General features: G+C 43.3%; 2 protein-coding genes across 2 annotated transcripts in view; both read left to right on the top strand.

Moving 5' to 3' along the window:
* The window catches only part of LOC146648690 (neuropilin and tolloid-like protein 1), a 42,167-nt gene extending 18,655 nt beyond the window's left edge, over positions 1-23,512 (top strand). Inside the window, exons 5-10 of the mRNA XM_085389409.1 lie at positions 11,569-11,610; positions 13,471-13,598; positions 15,202-15,430; positions 15,851-15,964; positions 16,049-16,193; positions 22,942-23,512. Coding sequence (XP_085245535.1) covers positions 11,569-11,610; positions 13,471-13,598; positions 15,202-15,430; positions 15,851-15,964; positions 16,049-16,193; positions 22,942-23,467 — 1,184 coding nt within the window. The 3' untranslated portion in view covers positions 23,468-23,512. The remainder of the gene's footprint in view (positions 1-11,568; positions 11,611-13,470; positions 13,599-15,201; positions 15,431-15,850; positions 15,965-16,048; positions 16,194-22,941) is intronic.
* A 1,028-nt stretch (positions 23,513-24,540) lies between these two features.
* Positions 24,541-26,524, top strand: atpsckmt (fATP synthase c subunit lysine N-methyltransferase). Its single transcript, XM_085388157.1, has 4 exons — positions 24,541-25,075; positions 25,768-25,905; positions 25,999-26,049; positions 26,140-26,524. Exons 1-4 carry the CDS (start codon positions 24,800-24,802, stop codon positions 26,299-26,301), a joined length of 627 nt encoding a protein of 208 aa, XP_085244283.1. The 5' UTR covers positions 24,541-24,799; the 3' UTR covers positions 26,302-26,524.
* The last annotated feature ends 3 nt before the right edge of the window (positions 26,525-26,527 follow it).

Here is a 26,527-nt window from a genome sequence, read left to right as displayed (position 1 = left end):
ACCACAGCCTCCCAGACACTGTTCAGAGAGGTGTACTGTTTTCCCTCCTTGTAAATCTCACATTTGATGATGGACCACAGGTTCTCAATGGGGTTCAGATCAGGTGAACAAGGTGGCCATGTCATTAGTTTTTCTTCTTTTATTCCCTTTCTTGCCAGCCACGCTGTGGAGTACTTGGACGCGTGTGATGGAGCATTGTCCTGCATGACAATCATGTTTTTCTTGAAGGATGCAGACTTCTTCCTGTACCACTGCTTGAAGAAGGTGTCTTCCAGAAACTGGCAGTAGGATTGGGAGTTGAGCTTGACTCCATCCTCAACCCGAATAAGCCCCACAAGCTCATCTTTGATGATACCAGCCCAAACCAGTACTCCACCTCCACCTTACTGGCGTCTGAGTCGGACTGGAGCTCTCTGCCCTTTACCAATCCAGCCACGGGCCCATCCATCTGGCCCATCAAGACTCACTCTCATTTCATCAGTCCATAAAACCTTAGGAAAATCAGTCTTGAGATATTTCTTGGCCCAGTCTTGACGTTTCAGCTTGTGTGTCTTGTTCAGTGGTGGTCGTCTTTCAGCCTTTCTTACCTTGGCCATGTCTCTGAGTATTGCACACCTTGTGCTTTTGGGCACTCCAGTGATGTTGCAGCTCTGAAATATGGCCAAACTGGTGGCAAGTGGCATCTTGGCAGCTGCACGCTTGACTTTTCTCAGTTCATGGGCAGTTATTTGGCGCCTTGGTTTTTCCACACACTTCTGGCGACCCTGTTGGCTATCTTGAATGAAACGCTTGATTGTTCGATGATCACGCTTCAGAAGCTTTGCAAGTTTGAGACTGCTGCATCCCTCTGCAAGATATCTCCCTATTTTTGACTTTTCTGAGCCTGTCAAGTCCTTCTTTTGACCCATTTTGCCAAAGGAAAGGACGTTGCCTAATAATTATGCACACCTGATATAGGGTGTTGACGTCATTAGACCACACCCCTTCTCATTACAGAGATGCACATCACCTAATATGCTTAATTGGTAGTAGGCTTTCGAGCCTATACAGCTTGGAGTAAGACAACATGCATGAAGAGGATGATGTGGACAAAATACTCATTTGCCTAATAATTCTGCCATTCCTGTAGATATATGCACATAAATATTTCTGCAAACGTTTTCACTCATTTTCGCTGAATGAGATGAATATACAAGTAATTTTCATAAAACAGGCTTTGTATTCCCCTTTTTTCCATCTTACATTAGGCGTAAAACCCCTGGTAAGGTATTGTTGCATCACAAACGCACAAACACACCCAAACACACAGGAATGAACATGATTAATCTGGCTGAGCTTGGAGAGGAAATAGGTTAGAAACATGAGAGAATTAATGAGAGTCCTTGTGTATTTGAGGCTGAGTTGTGTCCATCACCTGGTCTTCCTACATCACAACCCCTGACCAAAGGTTATGGAAAAATAATGGAAAAAGTGAGAATTTATGCTTGGAAAATAAGCCGTTTGTTTTATTTTTGCTGGAGTCTAATCTGACCTCAACAACTAAGCTGGTACGTCAGAATTTATAATCCACCTAGCGAGTAGATTCATCAGCACAAAGGTTTAGAACAAAATATCTGTCTGCTCCCTTCCTCGTGCTAAATGTGTTTCTCTGTTTTTGATGAGGAGCATCAGGGTTTCTTTTTGTAGAGGGGGGATGGTGGGTTTAAATAAGGGCAGAGGAAATGAACTGGCACATAGATTACGTAAGTTTAGGCCAGCCGTGTTTTTATTTTATTTTGCAGTATATCTTTAACGTTGTCATTTTTAGTCTGTGTTATTTTGCGCTTACTTTATCCAACGACTGAAGCTCAGAGATTTTGTTTAATCTGTTTTTCTTGACAAAATTGGTGCACATATCTCGTGTATTACAGAATAGAGGTTGACCTTTATTTGTCAAAAAACAAAACAAAATGAAGAGCCTTAAGCCCTGACAAAATATATGTGGGTCAAGCCATGAACAATCAATCTGACCCCTAAATATCAGTGGCTCAAAGGGTTGGCTTAAGTCTAGGAAATAAAAAATACAATCTCAGTGTCATGATCCAGCTGTGTGCAGGCAGGAATTGGACCCAAACATGAACTCACTGGAAACAGAACTGAACTCAAAATGGCAGCTTTTATTGCTGACCAGAAAACTGTACAAAACCTAAACTGGGAAGAATCTAACAACACACACACACACACACACACACAGCTGTGAGAAATCTGACACGAGACCCAAGGGAAGCAAAACTCAATACATTTACATAGGGCACAGACCTTCAAAGTGAAACAGGAAATGTAACACAGACGCGGACTTGACTAGGGGAGACAGAGCAACTAAGAAACACAGAGACCAACAAAAAGGAGGCACAGAGGGCAGCTACTAAATACTAAACAGAATACAAGAAACCCAAACCAAGACACTAGACTACAGAATAAACTGGGGCAACAAAGAGAACTTAGAACATACATCATAATACAAAAACCCTGAGACACAAGAAACTCTGGGTCAGGAGATCCAGGATCCTGACACTTAGGGCTTTAAAACACATTTAAGTAACCCATTTGTAACTAACACATTTTTGAGCGTAAAATAATACTTTAGTAGAAAATAATTTTGGCACAGAAGGAATTGAGGATAGCCAAGATGAGCCTGTATTGAAATGTAGATTGAGAATTAATATGGCATCACACTGATTCACAGACGTTAACCCTCTGGAGCCAACGGACGCCCCAGCACGTTGCAGCCTCACTAAGTCTCCGTCTCCACTTGTGTCCAAAGTATGGAATTCAAACTATGTAGCAGCTTTTAATCCTAACAGTATGGTGCATATAAGTTCTGCACTATAAAAATAGATTGAAGCTGACAAAATAACCATGCCTATGTTGTGGACTAATTTAACCGTAAATAACTCAAAAGCTTTGCAGATATTTACGTGTTAAAGTTACTGGGGGGTTTTTTGGGGGGTTTTTTTGTGTCCCGTTTGGATCTTTAGCCATCAGAATTGTTGTCTTAAGGCCAAGAAAGATGCCAAGCGGATTTATTTTACCAAGTGGATCATCATGGCCTTGCCATATTGGTCCATTTGATTGACCTTTATTATAATTATGAATTTAACAAACAAACAAAAAAAAACAAAACACCTGGGTCACCTGTATGGAGAAAAAAAACAGAAGAGAAAGCAAACAACAAAGAGCAACATAATAAAAAAAACGGCACCATCACAATAAACTAGCTAGCAGTAGATATCAGTAGATACTAAATAATAAACGATATTGTGCAGCACGCAAGATAGACAGCGTACAATGTGCTTTGAGGCAGCAGCCAAGAAAGCTGTAGTCCGCGTCTGTGAATACCCATGTGTACACCTGTGTGCATACCTGTGTGGATCAGCATGCTTGCATTCCAAAGGTTTCTCCATGTAACGATCTGCTAGGGAGTGTGGGGAGCCACAGCCCCGTCCTCCAGGGTATGAAGCTACGTTAAAGTTAAAGTTACTGTTAAACTATACAAAATTAAAAATGTTCTGTGTCACATTTAGTGCTTTATTTTAGATCCCCTTTACAGATATTTGTGATTGAGGGATTTGGTTCAGTTTGAGCACATATAATGACTTAGACCTCAGAGTGTTAAATTGGTGCAGTTTTGTTGATTAATGTTCAAAGTGGGTTATAGAAAGGGACTTAAAAGTACTTAGACTGATTGTAAAATTGATTTGGCGGTTTTTCAGCCTTGAAAATTTCATCTTACTGTTTCCTATATGAAGGTATGACAGCTCAGAAACACTGAAAAAATCTAGATAAACTAAAAAGCAACTTAAACATAAACAATTACAAAGAAAGAACAATACAGTATCCCCATCTGAACCAAAGAGTAAAACAGTGAAATGTGAATTATTAAATATTAGGTCTCTCTCCTCCAAGTCTCTGTTAGTACATGACTTAATAATTGATCAACAAATTGATTTACTCTGCCTTACAGAAACCTGGTTGCAGCAGGATGATTATGCTAGTTTAAATGAATCAACACCCCCGAGACATTCTAACTACCAGAAATCTCAAAGCACAGGCCGAGGGGGCGGTGTGGCAGCAATTTTTTACACCAGCCTATTAATTAACGAAAGACCAAGACAGACTTTTAATTCATTTGAAAGCCTGATGCTTAGCCTTGTCCACCCCAGCTGTAAAACTCAGAAACCAGTCTTACTTGTTATCATCTATCGTCCACCTGGGCCTTACACAGAGTTTCTGTCTGATTTCTCAGACTTTATATCTGATTTAGTTCTCAGCTCAGATAAAATAATTAGTGTGGGTGATTTTAACATCCATGTAGATGCTAAAAATGACAGCCTCTAGCATTTAATCTGTTATTAGACTCAATTGGCTTCTCTCAAAATGTAAAAGAACCCACCCACCACTTTAATCACACTCTAGATCTTGTTTTAACATATGGCATAGAAACTGAACATTTAACAGTGGTTCTTGAAAACTCTCTCCTGTCTGATCATTTCCTGATAACATTTACATTTACAATAATTGATTACACAGCGGTGGAGAGTAGACTTTATCACAGTAGATGTCTTTCTGAAAGCGCTGTAACTAAGTTTAATCGAGATCTCAATTTCAGTGAAAATAATCGTGATTATAATTTTTGCCATAATTGAGCAGCCCTAATCTATATGTAAAAAAGCACTGTGGAATACACCAGGCACAAACACACGCACACGCAGGTATGTACTGCCAAATTCCACATTTATTTGTTTGTTTACACAGCTGACTCAGTCGCACAAGCCTGACAGCTCACGAGCCCACCTGATCTCTCGCCGCTCCTCCCCGTCTCACTATAAACACAGCGGAGGGAGACCATCATTAGTACATAAACACCATCAGCTGTTCTTACCGGCCTCGCAGCGCCGCCCTGTTGAGCCTTCTGCTCCACTCCTCCCCGGCAGCTGCGCCCGGAGCCACGCCTCCGCCACACACCCCCACCGCCCGTTCGAGGCCGGGGAGCCGTCCGGCCGAGCCAACTCCCCCCCTCGCGAGCGAGAGAGGAAATCGGCCACCGCCATCTGTGCCCCCGGCCTATGGATCACCTTGAACTTAAAGGGCTGCAATGCCAGATACCACCGGGTGATCCGGGCGTTGGCATCCTTCATGCGGTGGAGCCACTGCAGCGGGGCGTGGTCCGAACAGAGGGTGAATGAGCGTCCCAGGAGGTAATAGCGCAGGGAGCCGACCGCCCACCGGATGGCCAGGCACTCCTTCTCCACGGTGCTGTACCGGCGCTCGCGCTCCGCTAGCTTCCGGCTGATGTACAGGACAGGGCGGTCAGCTCCCCTCACCTGCTGAGACAAAACGGCTCCCAGCCCTCTGTCCGAGGCGTCAGTCTGCAGAACAAACGGGAGGGAAAAGTTAGGAGTGTGAAGCAGCGGCTCCCCACAGAGAGCGTTTTTCACTCGCACAAACGCCGCCTGGCACGGCCCCGTCCACTGGACCAGATCCGGGGCACCCTTTCGAGTGAGATCGGTCAGGGGGCTGGTTAGCTGCGCAAACCCCGGCACGAAGCGACGATAGTAACCCGCCAACCCCAAGAACCGTCTCACCTCCTTTTTCGTCCTGGGGCGAGGGCAGGATGCGATAGCCGCCGTCTTCCCCACTTGTGGACGCACCTGCCCGCCCCCCAGGTGGTACCCCAGATACTGCACCTCCCTCCGTCCAACCGCGCACTTCTTCGGATTGGCCGTGAGCCCCGCCCCCCTCAGGGACTCCAGGACCGCGGCCACCCACGGCACATGCTCCGCCCAGGTGTCGCTGTGGATGATCACGTCATCCAAGTAGGCAGCAGCATACGCCGCGTGCGGACGCAGTACCCGGTCCATGAGACGCTGGAAAGTGGCCGGGGCCCCGAACAGGCCGAACGGGAGTGTCACGAACTGGTACAAACCGTACGGAGTGGAGAAGGCCGTTTTCTCCCTGGCCTCGGCAGACAAGGGAATCTGCCAATAGCCCTTGGTTAAGTCCAGCGTCGTGAAAAAGCGGGCCGTGCCTAACCGGTCCAGGAGCTCGTCGACCCGAGGCATGGGGTAGGCATCAAAGCGTGACACTTCGTTCACCCTGCGATAGTCGACACAGAACCGTATAGACCCATCCTTCTTCGCCACCAGAACGATGGGGCTACACCAGGCGCTGTGCGACTCTTCTATTACTCCCATCCTCAGCATTTCCGCCAATTCCCTCTGCACGATTTTTCGCTTATGCTCCGGGAGCCTGTAGGGCCGTGAACGCACCGTCACGCCGGGCTGCGTCACGAAATGGTGCTCGATGAGGGACGTCCGGCCGGGCAGGGGGGAGAACACGTCCGCAAAGCGCTGTTGCAACGCGACAACGTCCGCTCTCTGGGCCTGTGTGAGATGGCCATCACAAGGGAGGGAGGCGGGAATGATAGAATTTGGCACCTCAGGCCCCAACTCATCTCTCTCCTTCACCAGGCTCACCAGAGATGCGGTTTCAACCTCTCTCCACGCTTTAAGGAGATTGAGGTGATAAATCTGCGTGGCTCCTCCCCTGTCCGACCGAGCGACCTCATAGTCCACGTCCCCGACACGCCGTGTGACCACAAAGGGACCTTGCCACTTGGCGAGCAACTTCGAGCTGGAAGAAGGGAGTAACACAAGCACTCTATCTCCCGGTGAAAATTGCCTGAGTCTAGCCCCTCTGTTATACAGGCGTTGCTGACGCTGCTGAGCCTGGAGCAAATTCTCCCGTGACAACCTCCCCAAAGTGTGGAGTTTTGCTCTCAGGTCCAACACGTACTGTATCTCATTTTTGGCGGGGCTCGGACCGTCCTCCCAGCTTTCTTTAATCAGGTCGAGCACCCCACGTGGCCTCCTGCCGAACAGCAGTTCAAAGGGAGAAAATCCCGTGGAGGCCTGGGGCACCTCCCGCACTGCGAATAACAGAGGGTCTAGCCAGTGATCCCAATTGCGTTCATCCTCGTTAATGAACTTCCGAATCATGGACTTTAAGGTCTTATTCAGCCGCTCCACCAGCCCGTCAGTCTGAGGGTGGTAGACGCTGGTCCGAATAGATTTAATGCCCAGTAATTCATACAGTTCCCGCAGTGTACGAGACATAAACGACGTGCCCTGGTCAGTCAGTATCTCTTTCGGGATTCCGACTCGGGAGATGACCTGAAACAGTGCCTGCGCCACACTCTTAGCCGAGATGGTGCGCAGCGGAACTGCTTCCGGGTACCGCGTTGCGTAATCCACCAGGACTAACACAAAGCGGTAACTGCGTGCACTCCGGTGAAACGGCCCGATGAGGTCCATGCCGATGCGCTCAAACGGGACCTCAACGAGGGGGAGAGGGCACAGAGGCGCTCTCGGTATGGCCGGCTGGTTAACAAGTTGGCAGTCCGGGCAGGACGCGCACCAGCGGCGCACATCCGCTCGGATGCCAGGCCAATAAAATCGGGCCGTTATTCGCTCCAGAGTTTTCTCGTAGCCCATATGCCCTGCCATGGGGTTATAGTGGGCCGCCTGGAAAAGCGTTTCCCGGCGGCCCGGCGGCACCAACAACTGGGTGTGTGTTTCCTCAGTCTGAGTGTCACGACTCACTCGATATAATCGGTCATTTAATAAGATGAAACGCGGGTAGGTCTGCGCGGCCTCAGGGCGCACCACGTGACCATCAATAGCCATCACTTGGTCAAAGGCTGAGCGTAGGGTGCCGTCACGAGACTGCTCCAGTGGGAAATCACCCATGGGGGACACTTCCGGGGCCGGCGGGACGTCCCGTGAGGGACCCGCCGGCTCCTCCCCCCCGGAGTCGGTGTCGGACGACCCCGCGTCACCGCTGAATGCCGCGCACACGCTACACCCCGCTTCCGGTCGTGATCGCACCCCCGCGTACTGCCCCAGTAGCTGATGAAACTCCGGCCAATTGGTACCCAGAATCAGGGGGTGCGACAGGCGCGGGCTAACCGCCGCCATTACCCTATGTGTATGGCCCTTGTATTTTAGCAGCAGCGGCACTATGGGGTACCGGTGCACATCACCATGAACACACCTCACCTCCACCCACTCGGCCTCCAATAATGCCCCGGGGCGAACCAAGCCTTGGTGCACGAGGGTCTGTGTGCAGCCCGTGTCCACCAACGCTTGGCGTATACCCCCTCGAGTCCTTACCGGAATACTGTATGTCCCTCCTGGACCGGGGGAGGGTGCTGGGGCGCCAGCAACGCGGAACACCTGCCCCACTTCCATAAGCGGACAATCCCTCCTCAGGTGTCCCGGCTGCCCGCACTTCCAACACTCCGGCCCCGGCGTTTGTGCTGCCCTCCGTGGCTCGGGGGCGGCTCCACTCGGCTCGGTTCCCCTGGACGGCACCATCGCCGCGAAAGGGTTAGTGGGGCTCAGCGCCGGCAGCCGCTCTGCCTGCCCTGGTGCCGGCACACGGCGCCTCAGGGCCGGCACTGGGGCCTGTTTGTTCGGCCTCCGTCCGGCGTCCCCGGACTCCCCTGCTCCAGCGGCAAGGTGGTCCTCCGCCAGCGTCACCGCTACCTCCAAGCTTGCGGGCCGGTGGCACCGGACCCATCTCGCCGTCTCCGCTGGCAATCCCTCCGTGAACTGCTCCAGCACCACCTTGTCCACCAGCTTCGTCTCGCCCTCCGATGTTCCCGGCTGCAGCCAGCGCACCGCCGCGTCGCGCAGCTGTCGGGCCCAGGCGAATGGTCGGTCCGATGTAGCCAGCCGACAGGCCCGGAACCCCCGGCGATGGTCTTCGGCGGTGAGCCCCAGCCTGTCCACCACCGCCCGGCTCACATCCGGGAAGCTGCTCCTGGACGCCGGAGGCAGACTCAGGGCCGCTGTTTGTGCCTCCCCAGACAGCAGGGGGAGCAGCCGCGGAGCCCACTCCTCCCGCGGCCATTGGCACGCCTCCGCCGTGGCACGGAAGGTCTCCAGAAAAATCTGTGGGTCGTCCCCGTCCCCCATCCGGGGCACCGTCACCGACAGTGGCGAGGGCTTCGGCGTGGCAGCGGCCCCGACCAGCCGCTCCAGAACTTGTGTCTGTCGGTCCGTCTGCTCCCGCAGCGCGGCCAGGTGGGCACGCTGGTCGGCCGCTTGATCCCGGCTCATCGCCGCCATCTCCGCCAGCATCTGCGCCAAGAATTGCAGGGGCTGGGCGGGTGGCGCGGCCTGTGGGTCGGACATTTCCCCACCGGCACTGTCCTGGGTTTCGGCACCACTTGTGGAATACACCAGGCACAAACACACGCACACGCAGGTATGTACTGCCAAATTCCACATTTATTTGTTTGTTTACACAGCTGACTCAGTCGCACAGCCTGACAGCTCACGAGCCCACCTGATCTCTCGCCGCTCCTCCCCGTCTCACTATAAACACAGCGGAGGGAGACCATCATTAGTACATAAACACCATCAGCTGTTCTTACCGGCCTCGCAGCGCCGCCCTGTTGAGCCTTCTGCTCCACTCCTCCCCGGCAGCTGCGCCCGGAGCCACGCCTCCGCCACAAGCACTTAGACTAAAACTGACGTAGCTACGTTAATCCTACCGTAAAACAATAAGACAAGGTACGACCATACTCCTAGGATGTGGGGGTGAACGCCAGAACACCCTGGAATGTTACAGACCTCCTAGGATGAGACATTCTTTCAATATGCCACCAACTATATACTTCTAAACACAAGTGATTACATGCAGTATTCTACCATATGCAAACTTATATCATTAAAAGATTATACTGACTACTAAGTACAATTTTCCATTGACAACCTTGTAGTACCATATCACCCTATTAGAGCACTTCGCTCTCGCTCTGCAGAACTACTTGTTGTTCCTAGAGTGTTTAAAAGTAGAATGGGAGGGAGAGCCTTCAGTTTTCAGGCCCCTCTTCTGTGGAACCAGCTTTCAGTTTGGATTCAGGAGACAGACACTATCTCTACTTTTAAGATTAGGCTTAATACTTTCCTTTTTGCTAAAGCATATAGTTAGGGCTGGACCAGGTGACCCTGAATCCTCCCTTAGTTATGCTGCAATAGACGTAGGCTGCCGGGGGATTCCCATGATGCATTGAGTTTTTCCTTTCCAGTCACCTTTCTCACTCACTATGTGTTAATAGACCTCTCTGCATTGAATCATATCTGTTATTAACCTCTGTCTCTCTTCCACGGCATGTCTTTTATCCTGTCTTCCTTCTCTCACCCCAACCGGTCGCAGCAGATGGCCCCGCCCCTCCCTGAGCCTGGTTCTGCCGGAGGTTTCTTCCTGTTAAAAGGGAGTTTTTCCTTCCCACTGTCGCCAAAGTGCTTGCTCATAGGGGGTCATATGATTGTTGGGTTTTTCTCTGTATCTATGAAGCGCTTGAGGTGACTTTTGTTGTGATTTGGCGCTATATAAATAAAATTGAATTGAATTGAAAAAGCACCAAACTGTTGTATTTTGGACTATCAAGGTGTTTATTCTATAAAGATTTTGTAAGCCTTCATTAACTAGACAAAGTTTATTGTTCAAAAAAATAGAAAGAAATGAAATCAGCTGAATTTGAAGTGGTCAGGTGGGAACATTTCTGTCCTAATCCTGGCTATTGTCAGCCAATGGTATTCCTCCCTCCCTTTGGTTGTCAATTTACTAGGTATGTAGCCACTTTGTGTTGCTATTAATTATTTTTGTCTGTGATCAGTGCAAGATGCATAATTAAACAACATTTCATGGTCCATGGTCACATCATTGCTAATCTCTTCTTAGTTCTACCCTGCTCCTTTTTGTCAGCATGTGCACCCAATGATTCTCCTATTCTCTGGAACTCTGTTAAACAGATACAGCACTCTTGCATTTGGTTTTTTGACGATGATGGTCGAGGGTCTAACGGATAGTCTGGCCAAAAAATCTCCCCTAGATGTTCAGTTGAGACATGGCTAATGATTCACATCATTATCATCTGCATCAATCACACCATACAGTGAACCCTTGTGCCCTATGAATGGGTGTGTTTTCATCCTGTGAGTAATCACTCCAGTAAGGATAGAAATGTTAGATAAAAATTTAGGAGAAAGGTTATCACTGAGAAAAACTTTGCATTCATTAGCAGTGACTCTTACGTCTTTAGGGAACAAGTGGCGAAAAACCATGTGAGTAAAATGGACCCACTGATTAAACAGAGTCACCCAGGCTATTGCCTGTATTGGTTAGTTTGTCACGCGTCTGCATGTTTCGACATTTCTTCCAACTGTACTGCATTTACTGAACACATGCAAATGTATTTAAATATTATACACCAATCATCCACGACAATAAGACCACCTGCAAATGTTGTGTGAGCCTTCTTGTTCTGCAATGACAGCTCTGGCACCTTGACACAAAACATCTGGGGATATTGTCCACAGAACATCTGCCACACAAACATCTTTAAACACCTTATGTGTACACAATTTTAAATGCATGTGTTTATCACATACAGTACGTGGAGTACATCATGTTATAAAAATTTATTTGCCTCTTACAAGACCGATGTTCTGCTTTCAGATCCCGAGTTTAAAGGGCTTGGGGAACTGCCAGCTCTACCATGTGAGTATTAAACTTGTGTGTGATCATGATACAACATAATATTAGACACAAAGCAGAAAGTCAGTGTAGTGCTTGATTAAATTGATATGTGTTAACATCAAAGTAGGAAACGAGTTGTTAAATCAAATTTACATACTGCAGGAAAGATGTCATGTTGCTGGAAAACTGCAGTACATTACATGTGTCATGTTTTAATAACTGAGACGTTTGTACATGGTGACTTTGTTACACATTAGTCTGAGCTCACAGTACATAAATCTGTGAGCTAGAGGTTAGCAAGTATGATTATAATGTTATATGGAGACAAAATCCTAAGTTAGCATTACTGCAGTGTTACTAGTGATTACTGGAAACTGGAATGTGCATACAGTAATGGAGGTTTTAACTGCTAGTTTTAACCTTTCCAATTTAATGTATCAGTTTCCCAATCTGCCATGAGAACCAATGTTGGAGTTTTAAAAAAACTAAAAATGTAATGAGGTGTATTTAAATTTTTGACTTAGGTACAGCTCCACACATACATGTTATTTTCCTCAGAATTGTGTTAATAACAGTACTAGAAAACCCTTCATACTCGATGCTACAAGATGTAAAAATTTAAATAGAGTCTAAAATTTGAATTTGGAAACTTAATTTGTGACATCACAACCAGTTTTGAACCGTTTCTGTCAAAGGGGAAACACATAGTGACATGGTGACACATAGTTAGCCTATGTAAAATAAAAATGTTTGCACATTTATCTATTCAAAGATATCTTGTCTTTAACATTCTGAGATGATGATGAGATAAAGTGCTGTTTAACATTTTCACATTGCCAAGGGCAAGCCCAACTCCACAAAGGATGGGATGCTATGTAAAATGTCAATAAAAACATAAACCTCACAAACCTTTTACGTTATGAAACATATTAGTTCATTTTGAAATTGATGGCAACAGCATATCTGAAAATATACGAGGTCTAGAAAAGTAAGTGGTGGTAAAAAGAAGCCTTTTACAGCTAATTGGGTGAATCGAAATATTCAGAGAATCTGGAAGAATCTCTGTGCACAAGGGGACAAGGCTGGAAATTGTGAAAAAAAAAAAAAAGCATGAATCTATCATGGAAATCAGTGCCCGGTCTCAGGAACACTTCCAGAAGTCATTGTCAATGAACACAGTTCAGTGTGCCGTCCATGAACACGGGTTAGAGCTATAGGATGCAAAGAAGAAGCCATATGATCCAGAAACACTGCCATTTTCTCTGGGCTTGCAGATCTACTAGAAAGGCATCATCAGTGTTGAAAAGTGTGTTTTCAGGGAAAAAGACACCATTTTACCAAGGCAATACCAAACCTACTGCATCTATTAGAACAGCATAACTTTGCTGGACTGAACTGGCCTGCATATAGTCCAGACTTTACACCAGTTGGAAACATTTTGCACATCATAGAATGAAAATCACAAAAAAGAAGGCACTGCACTGTAGTACAGCTAGAATCCTATATCAGACAAGAATGAGGCAACATTCTGGTCTCCTCAGTTTCCAACGTTAACAGGCTGTTGTTAAAAGAAGAGTGGACGCTACACAACAGTAAACATGGCATGCCCAACTTTTTTGAGACATGTGGCTGGCATTAAAATTCAAAATGATCTTTTTTCTTAAATTGTATTTTCTCAGTTTAAGCATTTGATTTATAGTTTATGAGGCTTGCAGACCACTGGATTCCATTTTATTTTACATTTTACGCAGCATTTGAGGTTGCATAAATCTTCATATGAAGCGTCAAGTACTACAGAAAACTTGTCTCTACAACTGAAACAGGCCTCATTGTTACAACAGCATTGCTTTAACTGTTACGTAAAACTGCTGCTCTCCACAGTTTGTGAGTTTGAGATGAATGGTCCAGAAGGCTACGTAGATTCAACGCAGATAGCTAAGGAAGGCCGGGCGCAGCAGACTGAAGCCGTGGACTGCAGATGGTACATCAGGGCTCCACCGAGAGCCAAGGTCTGCATACTGTGTGCCATTTCTTTCTTTCTTATTTAAACAATCTCTGCTAATCACAGATGGAATTTGACTCTACTACAAACTTCAGATACCTGGAATTGATTGGTTGTCTGCTTGTTGAGACAGTAGGCCGGTGTTCTACCTGTAACATAATGTGCAGTGTTGGTCAAGTTACTTGAAAAAAGTAATCAGTAACGAATTACTGATTACTTCCCCAAAAGAGTAATCCCGTTACTTTACTGATTACTTATTTTCAAAAGTAATTAATTACTTAGTTACTTTTAAAAACACGATTTACAACCTGAATAGGTAATAAAGCAATAGATCTGTCAACCCAATTCTACTTTTTCTGCATAATCCATCATACAAAATGTAATCAAATGGAAAAGTCTCTTTTTTTTAAACTCGTTTTATCAGTTTTAATCTTTTAACTTTATGCATCAAGCAAAAATTAAATTATATGCACCATTCTCTGGCTTGAAGAAATTAGTTTAACATTTAAACCTATTTTCTGCACATTCCAGCACATAAAATAAAATATTTTTATGTTTACACTCAGTCTTTCAAATAGATGCAAGAAAAACACAGCAGAAAGTAAATAAAATCAAAGACTAGCAGTCCTGTTGCTCTATTTTCACCTGTAAAGCAGGAGTGGGGTAGGCGGAGGTGTGCTCTGGTGCAGGTGTGGCGCAGCAGTCAGTGGAAGAATCCGCGAGTTTCTCTTTGAATTTCCCATTACGTCGTTGCGCACTCGGAGCTTGTTTAGGGTTTTTTTCGGAGTAAAAAGAAGTTTTCTTCCCACGCACAACGGACGCTAATGTTTTTGTCACTTTTTATGGAATCAAACTCAAAGTAAGGTCAGTACTTCCACGCTTTAAACGCTGCATGCTCATACTCTCTCCCGCACTCGATATATGATCCATTGTTGATCTGCAGACAGCTGTTGTCTCACGTCGCACTCGCTTACGTCACTGTCTTGAGACATTCTTGCAAAAAAATCACGGTTTTAGTAACGCAGTAATGCAGCGTTCCTACGGGAAAGTAACGGTAATCTAATTACCGTTTTTGCAATAGTAATCCCTTACTTTACTCGTTACTTGAAAAAAGTAATTAGATTACAGTAACGCATTACGCGTTACTGTAATCTAATTACTTTTAACGCGTTACGCGTTACTGCCCATCTCTGATAATGTGAACATCACATTTTTACAGTATTCTGCTCAGCAATGACTGATGTGAAACTGTTGTAGCAGTTCTCATTTAATGATGTTGAAGTTGGTTGTTTTCAGACAAACACTGTAGAATTTTTTAAAACCATCTTCAAAACGTCCAAAGATGTCAGCCTTTCAGAGCTCAATAAATGACTGCAGGTCAACAAAATCTTGCCAGTTAAATAATATTGCTGTTAGTATTTACACATCTACATTTCTTTTGTCACTGTTGGATATTTGAGCCATTTCAACGAGGAATTTTTATGTGATAAATAGAGAAGGTCTTCAAGTCATGAAAAAATGAAAGGAGAAAAACATAAAGATGTCCCAGTGTTATTAAACTCTGGTCCATTCACAGCACTCTTTCTTCTCATCCTTTTGTCTCCTCACAGATCTACATGCGTTTTCTTGAGTATGAGATGCATAACTCCAATGAGTGTAAGCGTAACTTTGTTGGCATCTATGACGGCAGCAGTTCCGTTGAGCACTTAAAGAATAAGTTCTGCTCCACTGTGGCCAACGATGTCATGCTGGTTACCTCTGTGGGGGTGGTGAGACTGTGGGCAGACGAGGGCAGCAGGAAGAGCAGATTCAAAATCCTCTTTACAACCTTCCATGAACGTGAGTAAATCTGTCTGCCTGAGATTTGTTTCTTTTAAAGATCAAGATTTATTGGAAAATGTTAAATAATGAGTAGAATTTAGATAACAAGTGTTCAGGGGATTGCAACAGTTTATGAAGTATATACATCTATACATCATCTGCCAGTGAGCAAGCACTTGGTAACAGTGGGAAGGAAAAACTCCTGTTTAACAGGAAGAAACCTCTGGCAGAACGAGGCTCAGGGAGGAGCAGCTAGCAGAACGCTATCTGTGTTGGCTGTTGGCTTCTAGGGAAAGGAGTGGTGCTGTTCCTTAGCAAGCCCATAGCTAATGTTGCCTGTTTAGGCAGAAATGGAGCCAAAAGTGAGTATAGTTAAAGTCTGACTTTGAAGAAGAACATATTGCTACAGCCGTATCTTTCCTGCCTGTCTTGTTTCAGCTCCGTGTGAGAGAGACACTTTCTTTTGCCATAGCAACATGTGCATAAATCACACTCTGGTGTGCAATGGCATCCAGAACTGTGTTTACCCATGGGATGAGAATCACTGCAAAGGTATGTTGAAATTCCAACCACCAGCCACATGCTGTTTTCACAAAACACGCCTGTGATTTCTGTCTGTATCATCCCCTCAACCAGAGACGAGGAAACCGAGCATCCTGGATACGCTAGATAACACTAACCTCACTATCATTGGAGTAACCTGTGGTCTGGTCGTCATCCTGCTCATCATCTCTGTCATCATCCAGGTCAAACAGCCTCGCAAGAAATACATCATCCGCAGGTAAAGTCTCGGTAAATTGTTATTTAGTAGTATTGTCAAAAAGAGAACAAGGGGAATTAAAGACTTTAGTGGTTAAATAAACCAAAACATTCAGAACTATAGAACTTTGTAGACATCAAGGCTCTGTTCATGTATGCGGGTATTTTTTGGTAATATTAGCTTTCTCTGTACTTTTTGACCTCCACATATCCAAAACTTCCTTTCAGAGTGAACATTTCAGAAGTATTTACACGTGAAACAAAGATTTTGTCTTGGTAGATGTGTGATGTGTTTTTATAAGAACAGATTTTTAAATAATAAACAAAACACCTGTGTGCATCAGAATATAGCCCAAAATCGCAAGTGTGCAGTTCCTAATAAATGCTGATGCTGCTTCATGTGTGCTTTGCTGGGACTGAGATATACCTTTAACTATCGATTTGATCAATTTGTAGATCTTGATCTATCTTTACTCAGTAGCCAAAATCGCTTGATTTGAGCAGTGTTTAAAACTGCACATTTACATAGTTGTAAAAGAGTAAAGGGCACGACTTTCAAAATTCTGTTACAGGTCAGACATTTTAACCCTCACATTAATATCAATAACAGGGGCTTTTAATTGTGAACATAAAAATGAAGATTGGAAATGACTGAAAAGTTAAGCCAATACTTTATCTCTGAGGAATTGTCGACTTTTTTGTCAATCACAGTACTTCAGAGGTCGCATCCAAATGTCCAAAAGAAGACTCCCCCACTCTTTTCCATGTGTTGTGACCATCTTGCATCCTTAGTTAATGGTGTAGAATTATGAAGTCGCGCCAGATAGGAAATAAAAACTGCCAGTTATTCATACTTAAACCTTCTGGTTGCTGTTAAAATGTACATGTAACGTGCATATGTATTTGCAAATATTACACTCAATTTACGTGCTAGGTGTAAATTCACAAACCTGTGTTCTGCCAGAAAGTGATTTCTGATGTTTCTATATGTTTTCTACACATAACACCTTTGCCTATATTCTTAAATAAACTGTAGTCAGCTGGATTCCCACAGAGGTTATAAAATGAAGAAATAACCTGCTTTGTCTCTATGACTCTGTGTTATTGTACCTACATTACAGGGCTGTGCAGAGAGGTTTAAAGGGGTGGGTGCTCAAAGTTAAAAAGGGGCACATTGAACCAGGCTGAATAACAACAACACACATTTATCAAAAATCTAATATGGGCAACAAGGCAAAGCAAACGTAGCCGATGCTTTACCTGATGGGTACAATGTTGCTGTTGAGGGGTTGCTGTGGATAGTGCTGGAGGGCAGGGCTGTGTTGATCTGAGACTGTAGACATTAAAAAGTCCATAGGAGAGATGGTAGCTGATTAAACAAGTGTCATGAGATAATAACAAAATGCAAAGATTGGTGACAGCGCTTGGAATCATAAGGCAACAAAAACTGTGAGAAATAATTTAGGCTCTGCCTGTGATTCACTCTTTGCTTCTCTTCTTCCTTCCATCCCATCATTTCATATATCACTCTCCACTTGCTGTCTATCTGAGTACAAGGCACAACTTGCTATTGCAATAAACTATAATCTAATTATCCACACCTAACAACTCTTGCACTTAATCTAAAATAAAATGATGACAGAAAAATGTTATAGCCCTGCCTTTAGTAGCCTCACACAGCTCCTACTGTTTCCTCCTCATGTCCTTGCCAGCCATGTCTGGACAATGTTATATCATGAGTAATGTGTTTTTTAAAAATCCATCTAAATAAAACAAACACATGCACGCACACACAATGACATTTTAGACCTTCTTCAGAATACTGTATATACTATGGGCATCATGGTGCTGATCCAGAATCTTTTTTTTTTTTAATTATTTATTACTAGAGCTACAATAATAAAGCAATGAGGAGGGGGAAGTAATAAATATGAAATAATAATAATGGATTGCATTTATATATCGCTTTTCAAGACACCCAAAGCGCTTTACAATGCCACTATTCATTCACTCTCACATTCACACACTGGTGGAGGCAGCTACAGTTGTAGCCACAGCTGCCCTGGGGCAGACTGACAGAAGCGAGGCTGCCATATCACGCCATCGGCCCCTCTGGTATGGAACGCCAGGACTGCCATAATGAATTAATTAAATACACCATTAAATAATTAATTAAATGTGGCAATAATTAATTAAAATTGGAATTAATTAATTAAATAAATAGTTATGACACATGTAATTAATTAATTATTGACACATTTAATTAATTAATTATTGACACATTTAATTAATTATTTATGTATTTCACATTTTAATTAATTATTGACACATTTAATTAATTATTGACACATTTAATTAATTATTTAATGATATATTTATTTATTTCATTTTGGCAGTCCTGGCGCCTGGCTCTCATCATGAAATAATTTTATCTGTCAGCCTCACCCATCAAACTCAGGGGGCGGGGTTAACGCTGATCGAGTCAAAACCATTGCTTTGGCCTGGTGGCCATTGTCTGTGGAAGCTAACAGAACTGAGCTTTGAAAAACCCTGTTTGTGTGTCACCAAATACCGTTTTAATATTTTTTTAGCCGAGAATGTAGTGGTTTAATCTTCATGTGTCTGGTCGGTTTGTCAAGATACAGCCTCTTTACAAAAGTGTTTCGATGATTTCGGAGATGTCTGCCCAGTCTCACGGCAAAGCGTGGGATAGACCCGCTCGCCTCGCAAGCAATCCCACCAACAAAGCGCAGGCCCCGGTACACAGCTGTAGTAACCCCCGCTGACTTCTTTTACTGAGGTTATATTTATCTGTGTTTTATTTCCTGATGTTCTTATGTGTCCTACGTGTTTCAGTCGCCAATTCTGAATTATAACTAACATTAAAAACATGTTTAAGGAGGAGAGAGAGCAAATAAATCTGTTTAACATCTGATCTTTGGGTTTTTGTTCAGTAATCAGCGTGACCTCTGTATAAACACATAGAAGAGATAACGTTGGTGTTTCCGTCATGTAGTAACTGCTGGCTTTAACTGTACAAAGGTTGTTCGACACTATGAAACACATACAGACTTCATGATGTTCGGCTAATATTTTTATTGTGAATATTAATCATGCTGACCTCGCTCTGTACACCACGCAGCGAGGTCAGCATATCCACGATATCCTCAGCTCCATGAGTTAACACAAAGTTTCCCAGCTGACTATCTAACTTCCAACTATTCCAAAGACGTGAAAATATACAGCATAAAGAAAAGTGTAAGAGACTCAGCAGCAGATTAGAATAACAGTTATACATTTAATAAATCACCAAATGAATCCAAGAAACGAGCAAACCTGTTCCGACAATATGAGTTTGTATTCCCTCAGCTGCAGACTCGCTGCTGTTTAAATGTTTGAAAAGGAAGATTAGATATAAAAAATGTCAAACATAGACTCAGTCTGCCTTCACATTTGATATGAGGCCAGCACGTATAGTGGCCTCAGCAGGCTATTACTGAAATACACGTGCTATATCATAAACTATGATATAAATAGGGAGGTCCTATTAACATATTTAGTTTTAAAGGACACCTTCCTGCCTTTAGTCTCCTTCATGAGCAGTATTAGTTTTCTTCTAACATCCAGAAGTCTGCAAGATGTGTTTCATAGTTTGTAACAAGCCTTTGACAGGTAAACATAACATGACCGAAAAAGCAAAAAAAAAAAAAAAAAAAAGAGAGAGAGAGTGTTGACATAAGAAGAGAAAATGCTCTCAATTATGGAGACAGGCAAATGGTTCATTTATGTTTGATGTGTGTTTATTCTAGGGCTGCTCAATTAATCGAATTTTAATCACGATTACGATCTGGGCTTTCAACGATCATTAAAAATGACTGAGCCGATTATTAGCCCCTCCCTCATGCTTTACTCTCGCGCTGCTCCGTGTGGCAAATCAAGCGCACTGCTCTGCATTTCGAACACGCGTCACAACAATTAAGCGGACCCGAGGGAAGCTCGGAAAGCTAAGCAGAAGTTATTTGGAGAGGAGTGGACTGCCGTTGGTTGAAAAGAGAGGTAAAAAAAAAAAAAAACTTCAGTGGTGTGGAAACATTATGGGTTCGCGGAGTCAGACGTGGATCAAGTAGACACAGTGTGTAAACTTTGCTATGGTGTCGTAGCTGCACCACAGAGCAACACTGCAAAGTTTACATTTTTCATTTATTTCTTTTATTGCAAACATTTGCACTGTTATCAGTATTTGCACACTATTTTATATTATTTTTTAAAGTCATTATTCAATACATTGTTATTGTTAACCCTTTAAAGCCGGTCAGAGCAGCATGCTCGTTTTGTATAACTATTTTTAAATCCCTGTAGAACCTGAACCGCTAAGCTAGCACAATAAATTTTTTTCCATATGAAACCAGAGGAGTTGTACTTACATCTTATGCCATCAGCTTGTCCTAGGTCACGGTTTCCTTCCACATATAGCTTTGCAAAAATTGCATAAAAAGCGCTTGCAGGAACAAAAACATAATATTCCAGAAACAGGCTTTGCCGATCCGATCAGCTGTTCTTAACACTTCCCACATTGAAAAAGACGTCAACGCGAACTATCGCAAGTGACGTCATTTTCGCGGAAAATGTAGTTTTTTACTTGTAGGCCTTAGAACTCGAATTGCACTGCTGGAAATAGTTTATTTTGATGCACATGCACATTCTTTGCAAATTTGCATCATAGGATTGTTTTTTTGTTTTTCCTGCAGTGTATATAAAAATTGCTGTATCTCCAAAAATAAAACTATGAAGACACTCAAAATAAATTTCCTGTTGTTGTAAACTATTTTTTGCAACTTTTTTGTATTTAAAGTTTTGAGGGATAAGCCTCTTAAATTTCTCCAAGTAGAAATATATGTAAAAAAAACAAAAACGATTTTCAATTTTTTTGTAGTTTATTGCACTTTTTTGCAATTAATGTAGTTACTATGGACTTAATACATACACATTTTTAAAATATGGGCTATAACAGTTGTATTGATGTATAGCAACTTGAAATGCTCCCACAAATGGCACTACAGCATGTAAAAAAAATATTATAAGCTCTGGCGGACTTGGTTCTATGGTAGATCTTAAAGGGTTAAATAAATATCGTCAAATAATCGTGATCTCAATTTCAGTGAAAATAATCGTGATTATCATTTTTGCCATAATCGAGCAGCCCTAGTTTATTCCTCCCTAAATATCGTCAGTGAAGTTTGCCATGCACGTCAGATTTTCCTGCGCATTTTTATACCTCTGCCAACAGAGAGAGAGAAAAAATCACATTCTAACAGACAGCTGGTGCTTAGAATACAGCGTGTGTTTTTAATATATTATAATTATAATAATGCATAATTATGTGGACATGCATATTAGGTCGTTTTTTAGTGAAATATAATCCCTCCAGAAAGGGAGGAAAAGCCCTGTAACTTGCTTTAAAACTAAATATGTTCCCTAAAACGGTGGACAGAGCTACAGACCCATGACAGCCTGACACAGGTAGCCAGCAGCTATGACCAGCACTACTTGTGCAGTTAATAAAAGGACAGGTAATGTTTGTCGCGTTGTTGCACACACAGCACGCTCGTTTGTTTCAGTTCGTCAGTTGCAACAAGACAGCTTACCAACGTGTACGTAATAAGCTAATACTCCTGGGTGCTATACACTACAGTGTACGCTGTACACCTACTTACTGGTTTTGTCGCATCAGTCTGTGTCTCTGAGTTAATTTGTGTTTCTCCTACAGCTCCGGACCGCTAAAAATGCGCGTGCTCTTTGTGAGCTCGTTCCCGGCTCGTAACCAGCGCGTTCTGCCGTCAAGGGCGATCACTGGTTAAATGTGATCATGTGACTGATGCAAGCCAGATCCTTTTATTTAGCAAAACTGTGATTGATAGTTAAATATTATTAAATATTATTGTTGAGGGGCACAGACAGGACTCCGCACGCACACACACGTTAATATATATATATATATATATATATATATATAGCCTCAACAAAAGGGCACCTTGGGCACCCATCAGGAAAGGGGCGGGTGCTCAAGCCCCTCTAGCCCCCCCCCCCCCCCCCCCCCCCCCCCATCTGCACGTGCCTGCTACATTATAAACAATTCAGTCCTTTATGGAAACTTAATATCTTTTAATAGAACTCTAATGTTACATTTGTTGCAATTTCTGCTGCAATCTTGGCCATATCTCTGTTGAAAAAGTAATTTTTATTGTCAGTGACAATTTTACCTGGATAAATAACAGATTGCAGCACCTACCTTGTAACAGCAGTTTGCGGCTCAAAGTGACTTGATTTCATTCATAAGAGATACGTTTGACAGATTATAGGCAATACGTTTCATTAAGTTCTAATAAACATATATAGATATGCTACGATCATTACAGTATCATGATATTGATGATGTCCGTGAAAGGATTTGTCTGGTTTTCAATTTTTTTGCTTTTTGACTGCAGTTTAGAAATGTGCATATGTATAAATGCTTGAATTTCAGACCTTTAGTTTCAAATTGCACATGAGCAGCCAGGCATGTTGAAAAACCACGTGCTGGCATTTTGTTCTTTCTACTTTTATCTTACAATTTATTCACATTAATGGGAATTTATACACATTTATCATTGTCTGTGTAGCTACATTCAAAGTTTCTGTTGCACATTCCTAAACGTTTATTGTATCTGTACTCTGGAACTGTAGGTCTGGATGTCTGTGCATGTACTCTCTTTACCTCTTTGGATCCACAGAGATGATTTTGATCCTGCCCTCCTCGACCCCGGTTTTGAGCCTCCTCACTATGAACTCTGTACTCTGCGCCGTGCCCCCTCTGGTGAACTGACCGATCCTGCCCTGGCCGAGGACTTTGACAAGTTCCACAAGCTGAGACGCTCCGAAAGCAAATGCATCCGTGACCACCACTGTGGCTCTCACCAGGGCAGTGTCCACGGTAGCCGCAGCAACTTAAGCGTCAGGGACGCCACCATTGTACCTGATGGGGGTGCTCTTGTGCCCCAGTTGCAGCCAGTGATGGTGAACCAGCAGTCGCCCCGACTCTCTCACCACAACACGCCGACGAGTCGACGGAACATTGTGGTGATGAAGCACAGCTACTCACAGGACGCTGCAGGAGGGTACAGGGCAGAGGAGGAGGAGGATTTAATGATGGATGATGGTCCCACCACCAGTCAGCACCACATGTACCATCATCCAATCCACCATGGCCCATCAGGGCTTGACCACACGGTCCATCGTACACTGTCTAATGACTTCTAATTAAAAGAACAACAAAAGGTCCCAAATGAAATTGCAGTAAAAATTAATATTGCAAATAGAGGTGGCCAATTTTTTTTTTTTAAAGGTTTTTACCTAATATGGTCAGTAGAGTTCCTTTTTCTCAGACATTCCAAGTAATTTCCAAGAATGCAATCCAAAAGTCTTTTTAATAGTAATTCCCAAAAACCAAAGAGTTTAGGAGCTATCTTGAATGGTACACTGCTATGTCAATGTAATTCATGAGAGATGGTTCCAAGGATGAGTAGGCCTATTTTGCTGGATCACAGTTCCATTTTTTCCTTTTTAGGTTCCTTGTTTGTTTAATGTTTTCACTCTAGGCTAGAATATGTCACATAGATCAAATCATATTTAAAATAATATAATTCATTAATTGTTTTGATGTTTGAAGTGTTTCCTATATGGATGAACATGCCTACAACACCAAAGCAAGAAAAATGCAATTATAAGTGTTATTTATCATCCGATTTACATGTATGTCAGGTCATATTGTGGCTGATTTATTTCATGTTTATTTACTGAATTAAATATTTACCCTCTGCTTGAATTTGACCATGGCACAGCATATTAATCTGTGTGTGTGTGTGTGTGTGTGTGTGTGTGTGTGTGTGTGTGTGTGTGTGTGTGTGTGTGTGTGTGTAAAAGTCAGTTCATCACAAATGAAAAACATTCAAATGAATTTGAATTTAAATATACATTTGAAAAAAATGTCAGAGTTTAGCCACCAGAACATTATTCACAGAATTCTGGCATTTCACACAAAGTTTATCAGTGATTTTCATAAAATATCTCACATAATATATTCAATGTTCAAGGTTCTATATTTGTCACATGCATAGTTATACAAGTATAACCACAGTGAAATGTAACCATTCATTATCTAGTTACTTTTAAGTTTGCAATTGGAAATTGGTGTTTATTATTATTTGTTATTTTTTATATATATATTTTATTTATTTATTTTTAACCACGCTCGAAACATAATGAAAGCTAGCTTGAATGGGAACGAAAGCGGGGAGGAACGGTTTGTAGTTCCTCTTTGTTATCCACTCGGGCCGATTATAGCCTTGCACAGGTCGTGTATTACAATGCTTACATGTTACAATAACATATAAATAGCAGGACTTTGAACTATGATAATCTCTTTTTTCGTAACTAAGGACAACATAGACTTGCAATTTGTTCGAACAATATTTAATTTCATTTATGAAAACTTGAGGTCGAATAAGTAAGAGCTTGCTAGCTGAAACACAGTCCCCGCTGTCATTCATGGAGTAGAGTGAACGATTGCAGACGTTGCGTTAAACTAGCGTCATGTCACAAGAGGAGCTCCTGCTGGACTCGGGACAGCCTAATGAGGATAACAGGGACAGAAAGGGCAGGAGCCGCATTGGGCTCGTCGTAACAGGTCTAGTGGGAGGGTCGCTGGTTGCTCTGTACGCAGTGGCTGCTCCGTTTGTAGCCCCTGCCCTGAGGAAAGTCTGCCTCCCGTTTGTCCCGGCCACCACGACTCAGGTGGAAAACGTCCTCAAGGCGTTAAGGACAAGGTCGGGAACCCTGGTGGACATAGGCAGCGGAGATGGAAGGATAGTAAGTACTGTTCTGCCCTCTGAGCCCCCTCAAGAACTATAAAATTATAGTTGCAAGAAAAATAAAAAGGTATTGAAAGCCTTTAGAGAAACCATGATTTTATGCAAGGCGCAGTTATAGATTAACAAAATATAATCAAACTTTTTAAAAAAAAAAGCAAAAAAAAAAAGCTCGTAAATCATGTCTGATCAATCATGTCTTAGTGATCGCTAAGGCTTTATCATCTACAAGCTCCAGCAGGTGTGTCCCGTAGCTGTTCAGGAGAACAGGGGACCAGTTCCGCCCTACAGACTGTTTAGTTTATGAGTATCTGGGATGTCATGTGGCTGAACAACTGTTATGTTGTTGGTTTACTTTTGTGCTTTGGATCGTGTCTTACACCTTTTGCCATCCTGTCCTAAGCTTCAGGTCAGGTCATAACTGTTGTCCTGATATCGTCTGTTCTTTATACAGTTTTGAAATAGTCCTGGTCTTATGACAGCTGGGCTAGGCTTAAAAAAATCCAGGGCTAGTGCAGTGTTAGGCTTGAAGGTTACCACGCATGAAGGCCAGAGGGTTAAAAAAAAATTGAAACTGTTTTTGCAAACAGCCTTAAAGGGTGAAAATTTAATTTCAGTAGCAACCAATCTAACATGATTTACAAACGTGTGTGTGTGTGTGTGTGCTATACTGTTTCCCCTTGCTTCTTGCAGGTGATTGCAGCAGCCAAACATGGTTTTCGTGCGTCAGGGTTTGAGCTGAACCCCTGGTTGGTGTGGTACTCTCGCTACAGGGCCTGGAGGGAGGGAGTCTACCGCTCCACCTCATTTCACATCTCAGACTTGTGGAAGGTCAGTGGTTTCTGAAAACAAACCTTTGTTTTACAGACATCTGCTGTAATGAAGTTAGTCATTTAGCATGTTACTTCCTTTTTCCTTTCTTAGGTCAGCTTTGCTCAATACTCCAATGTTGTCATTTTTGGAGTCCCTCAGATGGTGAGTACCTCTGTGTCTCACCAAAATGCAGAAACTTGTGGAGTTCAAATCATCATGCTAATTATGTTTGTTTGCTGCTTTTATCTTCAGATGGAGAAGCTTGAGCTGAAATTGGCAAGCGAGCTGCCTAGCACAGCCAAGGTGGTGACCTGTCGCTTCCCCTTCCCTACGTGGATTCCTGAAAGTACCGCGGGGGAGGGCATAGACACTGTATGGGTGTATGATGCAAAGACATTTAAATCACACCTGTAACATAAGAAAATCAAGTCTAGAACACCATTCTACTCTCAGATTATTTTAAAAACTTTTGTAAAAATTTTGATAAAACTAACTGTAACTGGAAATAGTTGCATATATCTCTTAACATTTAAAACCACAAAAACAGGAAAAAAGGAAAGGTCAGTGCTGTACATTTGAAATGTGTGACCATGTGAAATGACCATGACAATAAAAATGATGATTGAGTATTACTGTTTAT

The sequence above is a fragment of the Rhamphochromis longiceps genome, linkage group LG18, assembly GCF_057381845.1.
Source record: "Rhamphochromis longiceps isolate RC_006_pf linkage group LG18, R_longiceps_female_GT1.1, whole genome shotgun sequence".
Lineage (NCBI taxonomy): Eukaryota > Metazoa > Chordata > Actinopteri > Cichliformes > Cichlidae > Rhamphochromis > Rhamphochromis longiceps.
This window is presented reverse-complemented; position numbering and strand designations above follow the sequence as displayed.

Excerpts from the sequence above, each read along its gene's own strand:
- atpsckmt (XM_085388157.1), top strand. The coding sequence starts at position 24,800 with ATGTCACAAGAGGAGCTCCTGCTGGACTCGGGACAGCCTAATGAGGAT. Across the intron at positions 25,076-25,767 it reads GCAGCGGAGATGGAAGGATA|GTGATTGCAGCAGCCAAACA; the intron begins GTAAGTACTGTT and ends TGCTTCTTGCAG. Across the intron at positions 26,050-26,139 it reads TTTTTGGAGTCCCTCAGATG|ATGGAGAAGCTTGAGCTGAA; the intron begins GTGAGTACCTCT and ends TTTTATCTTCAG.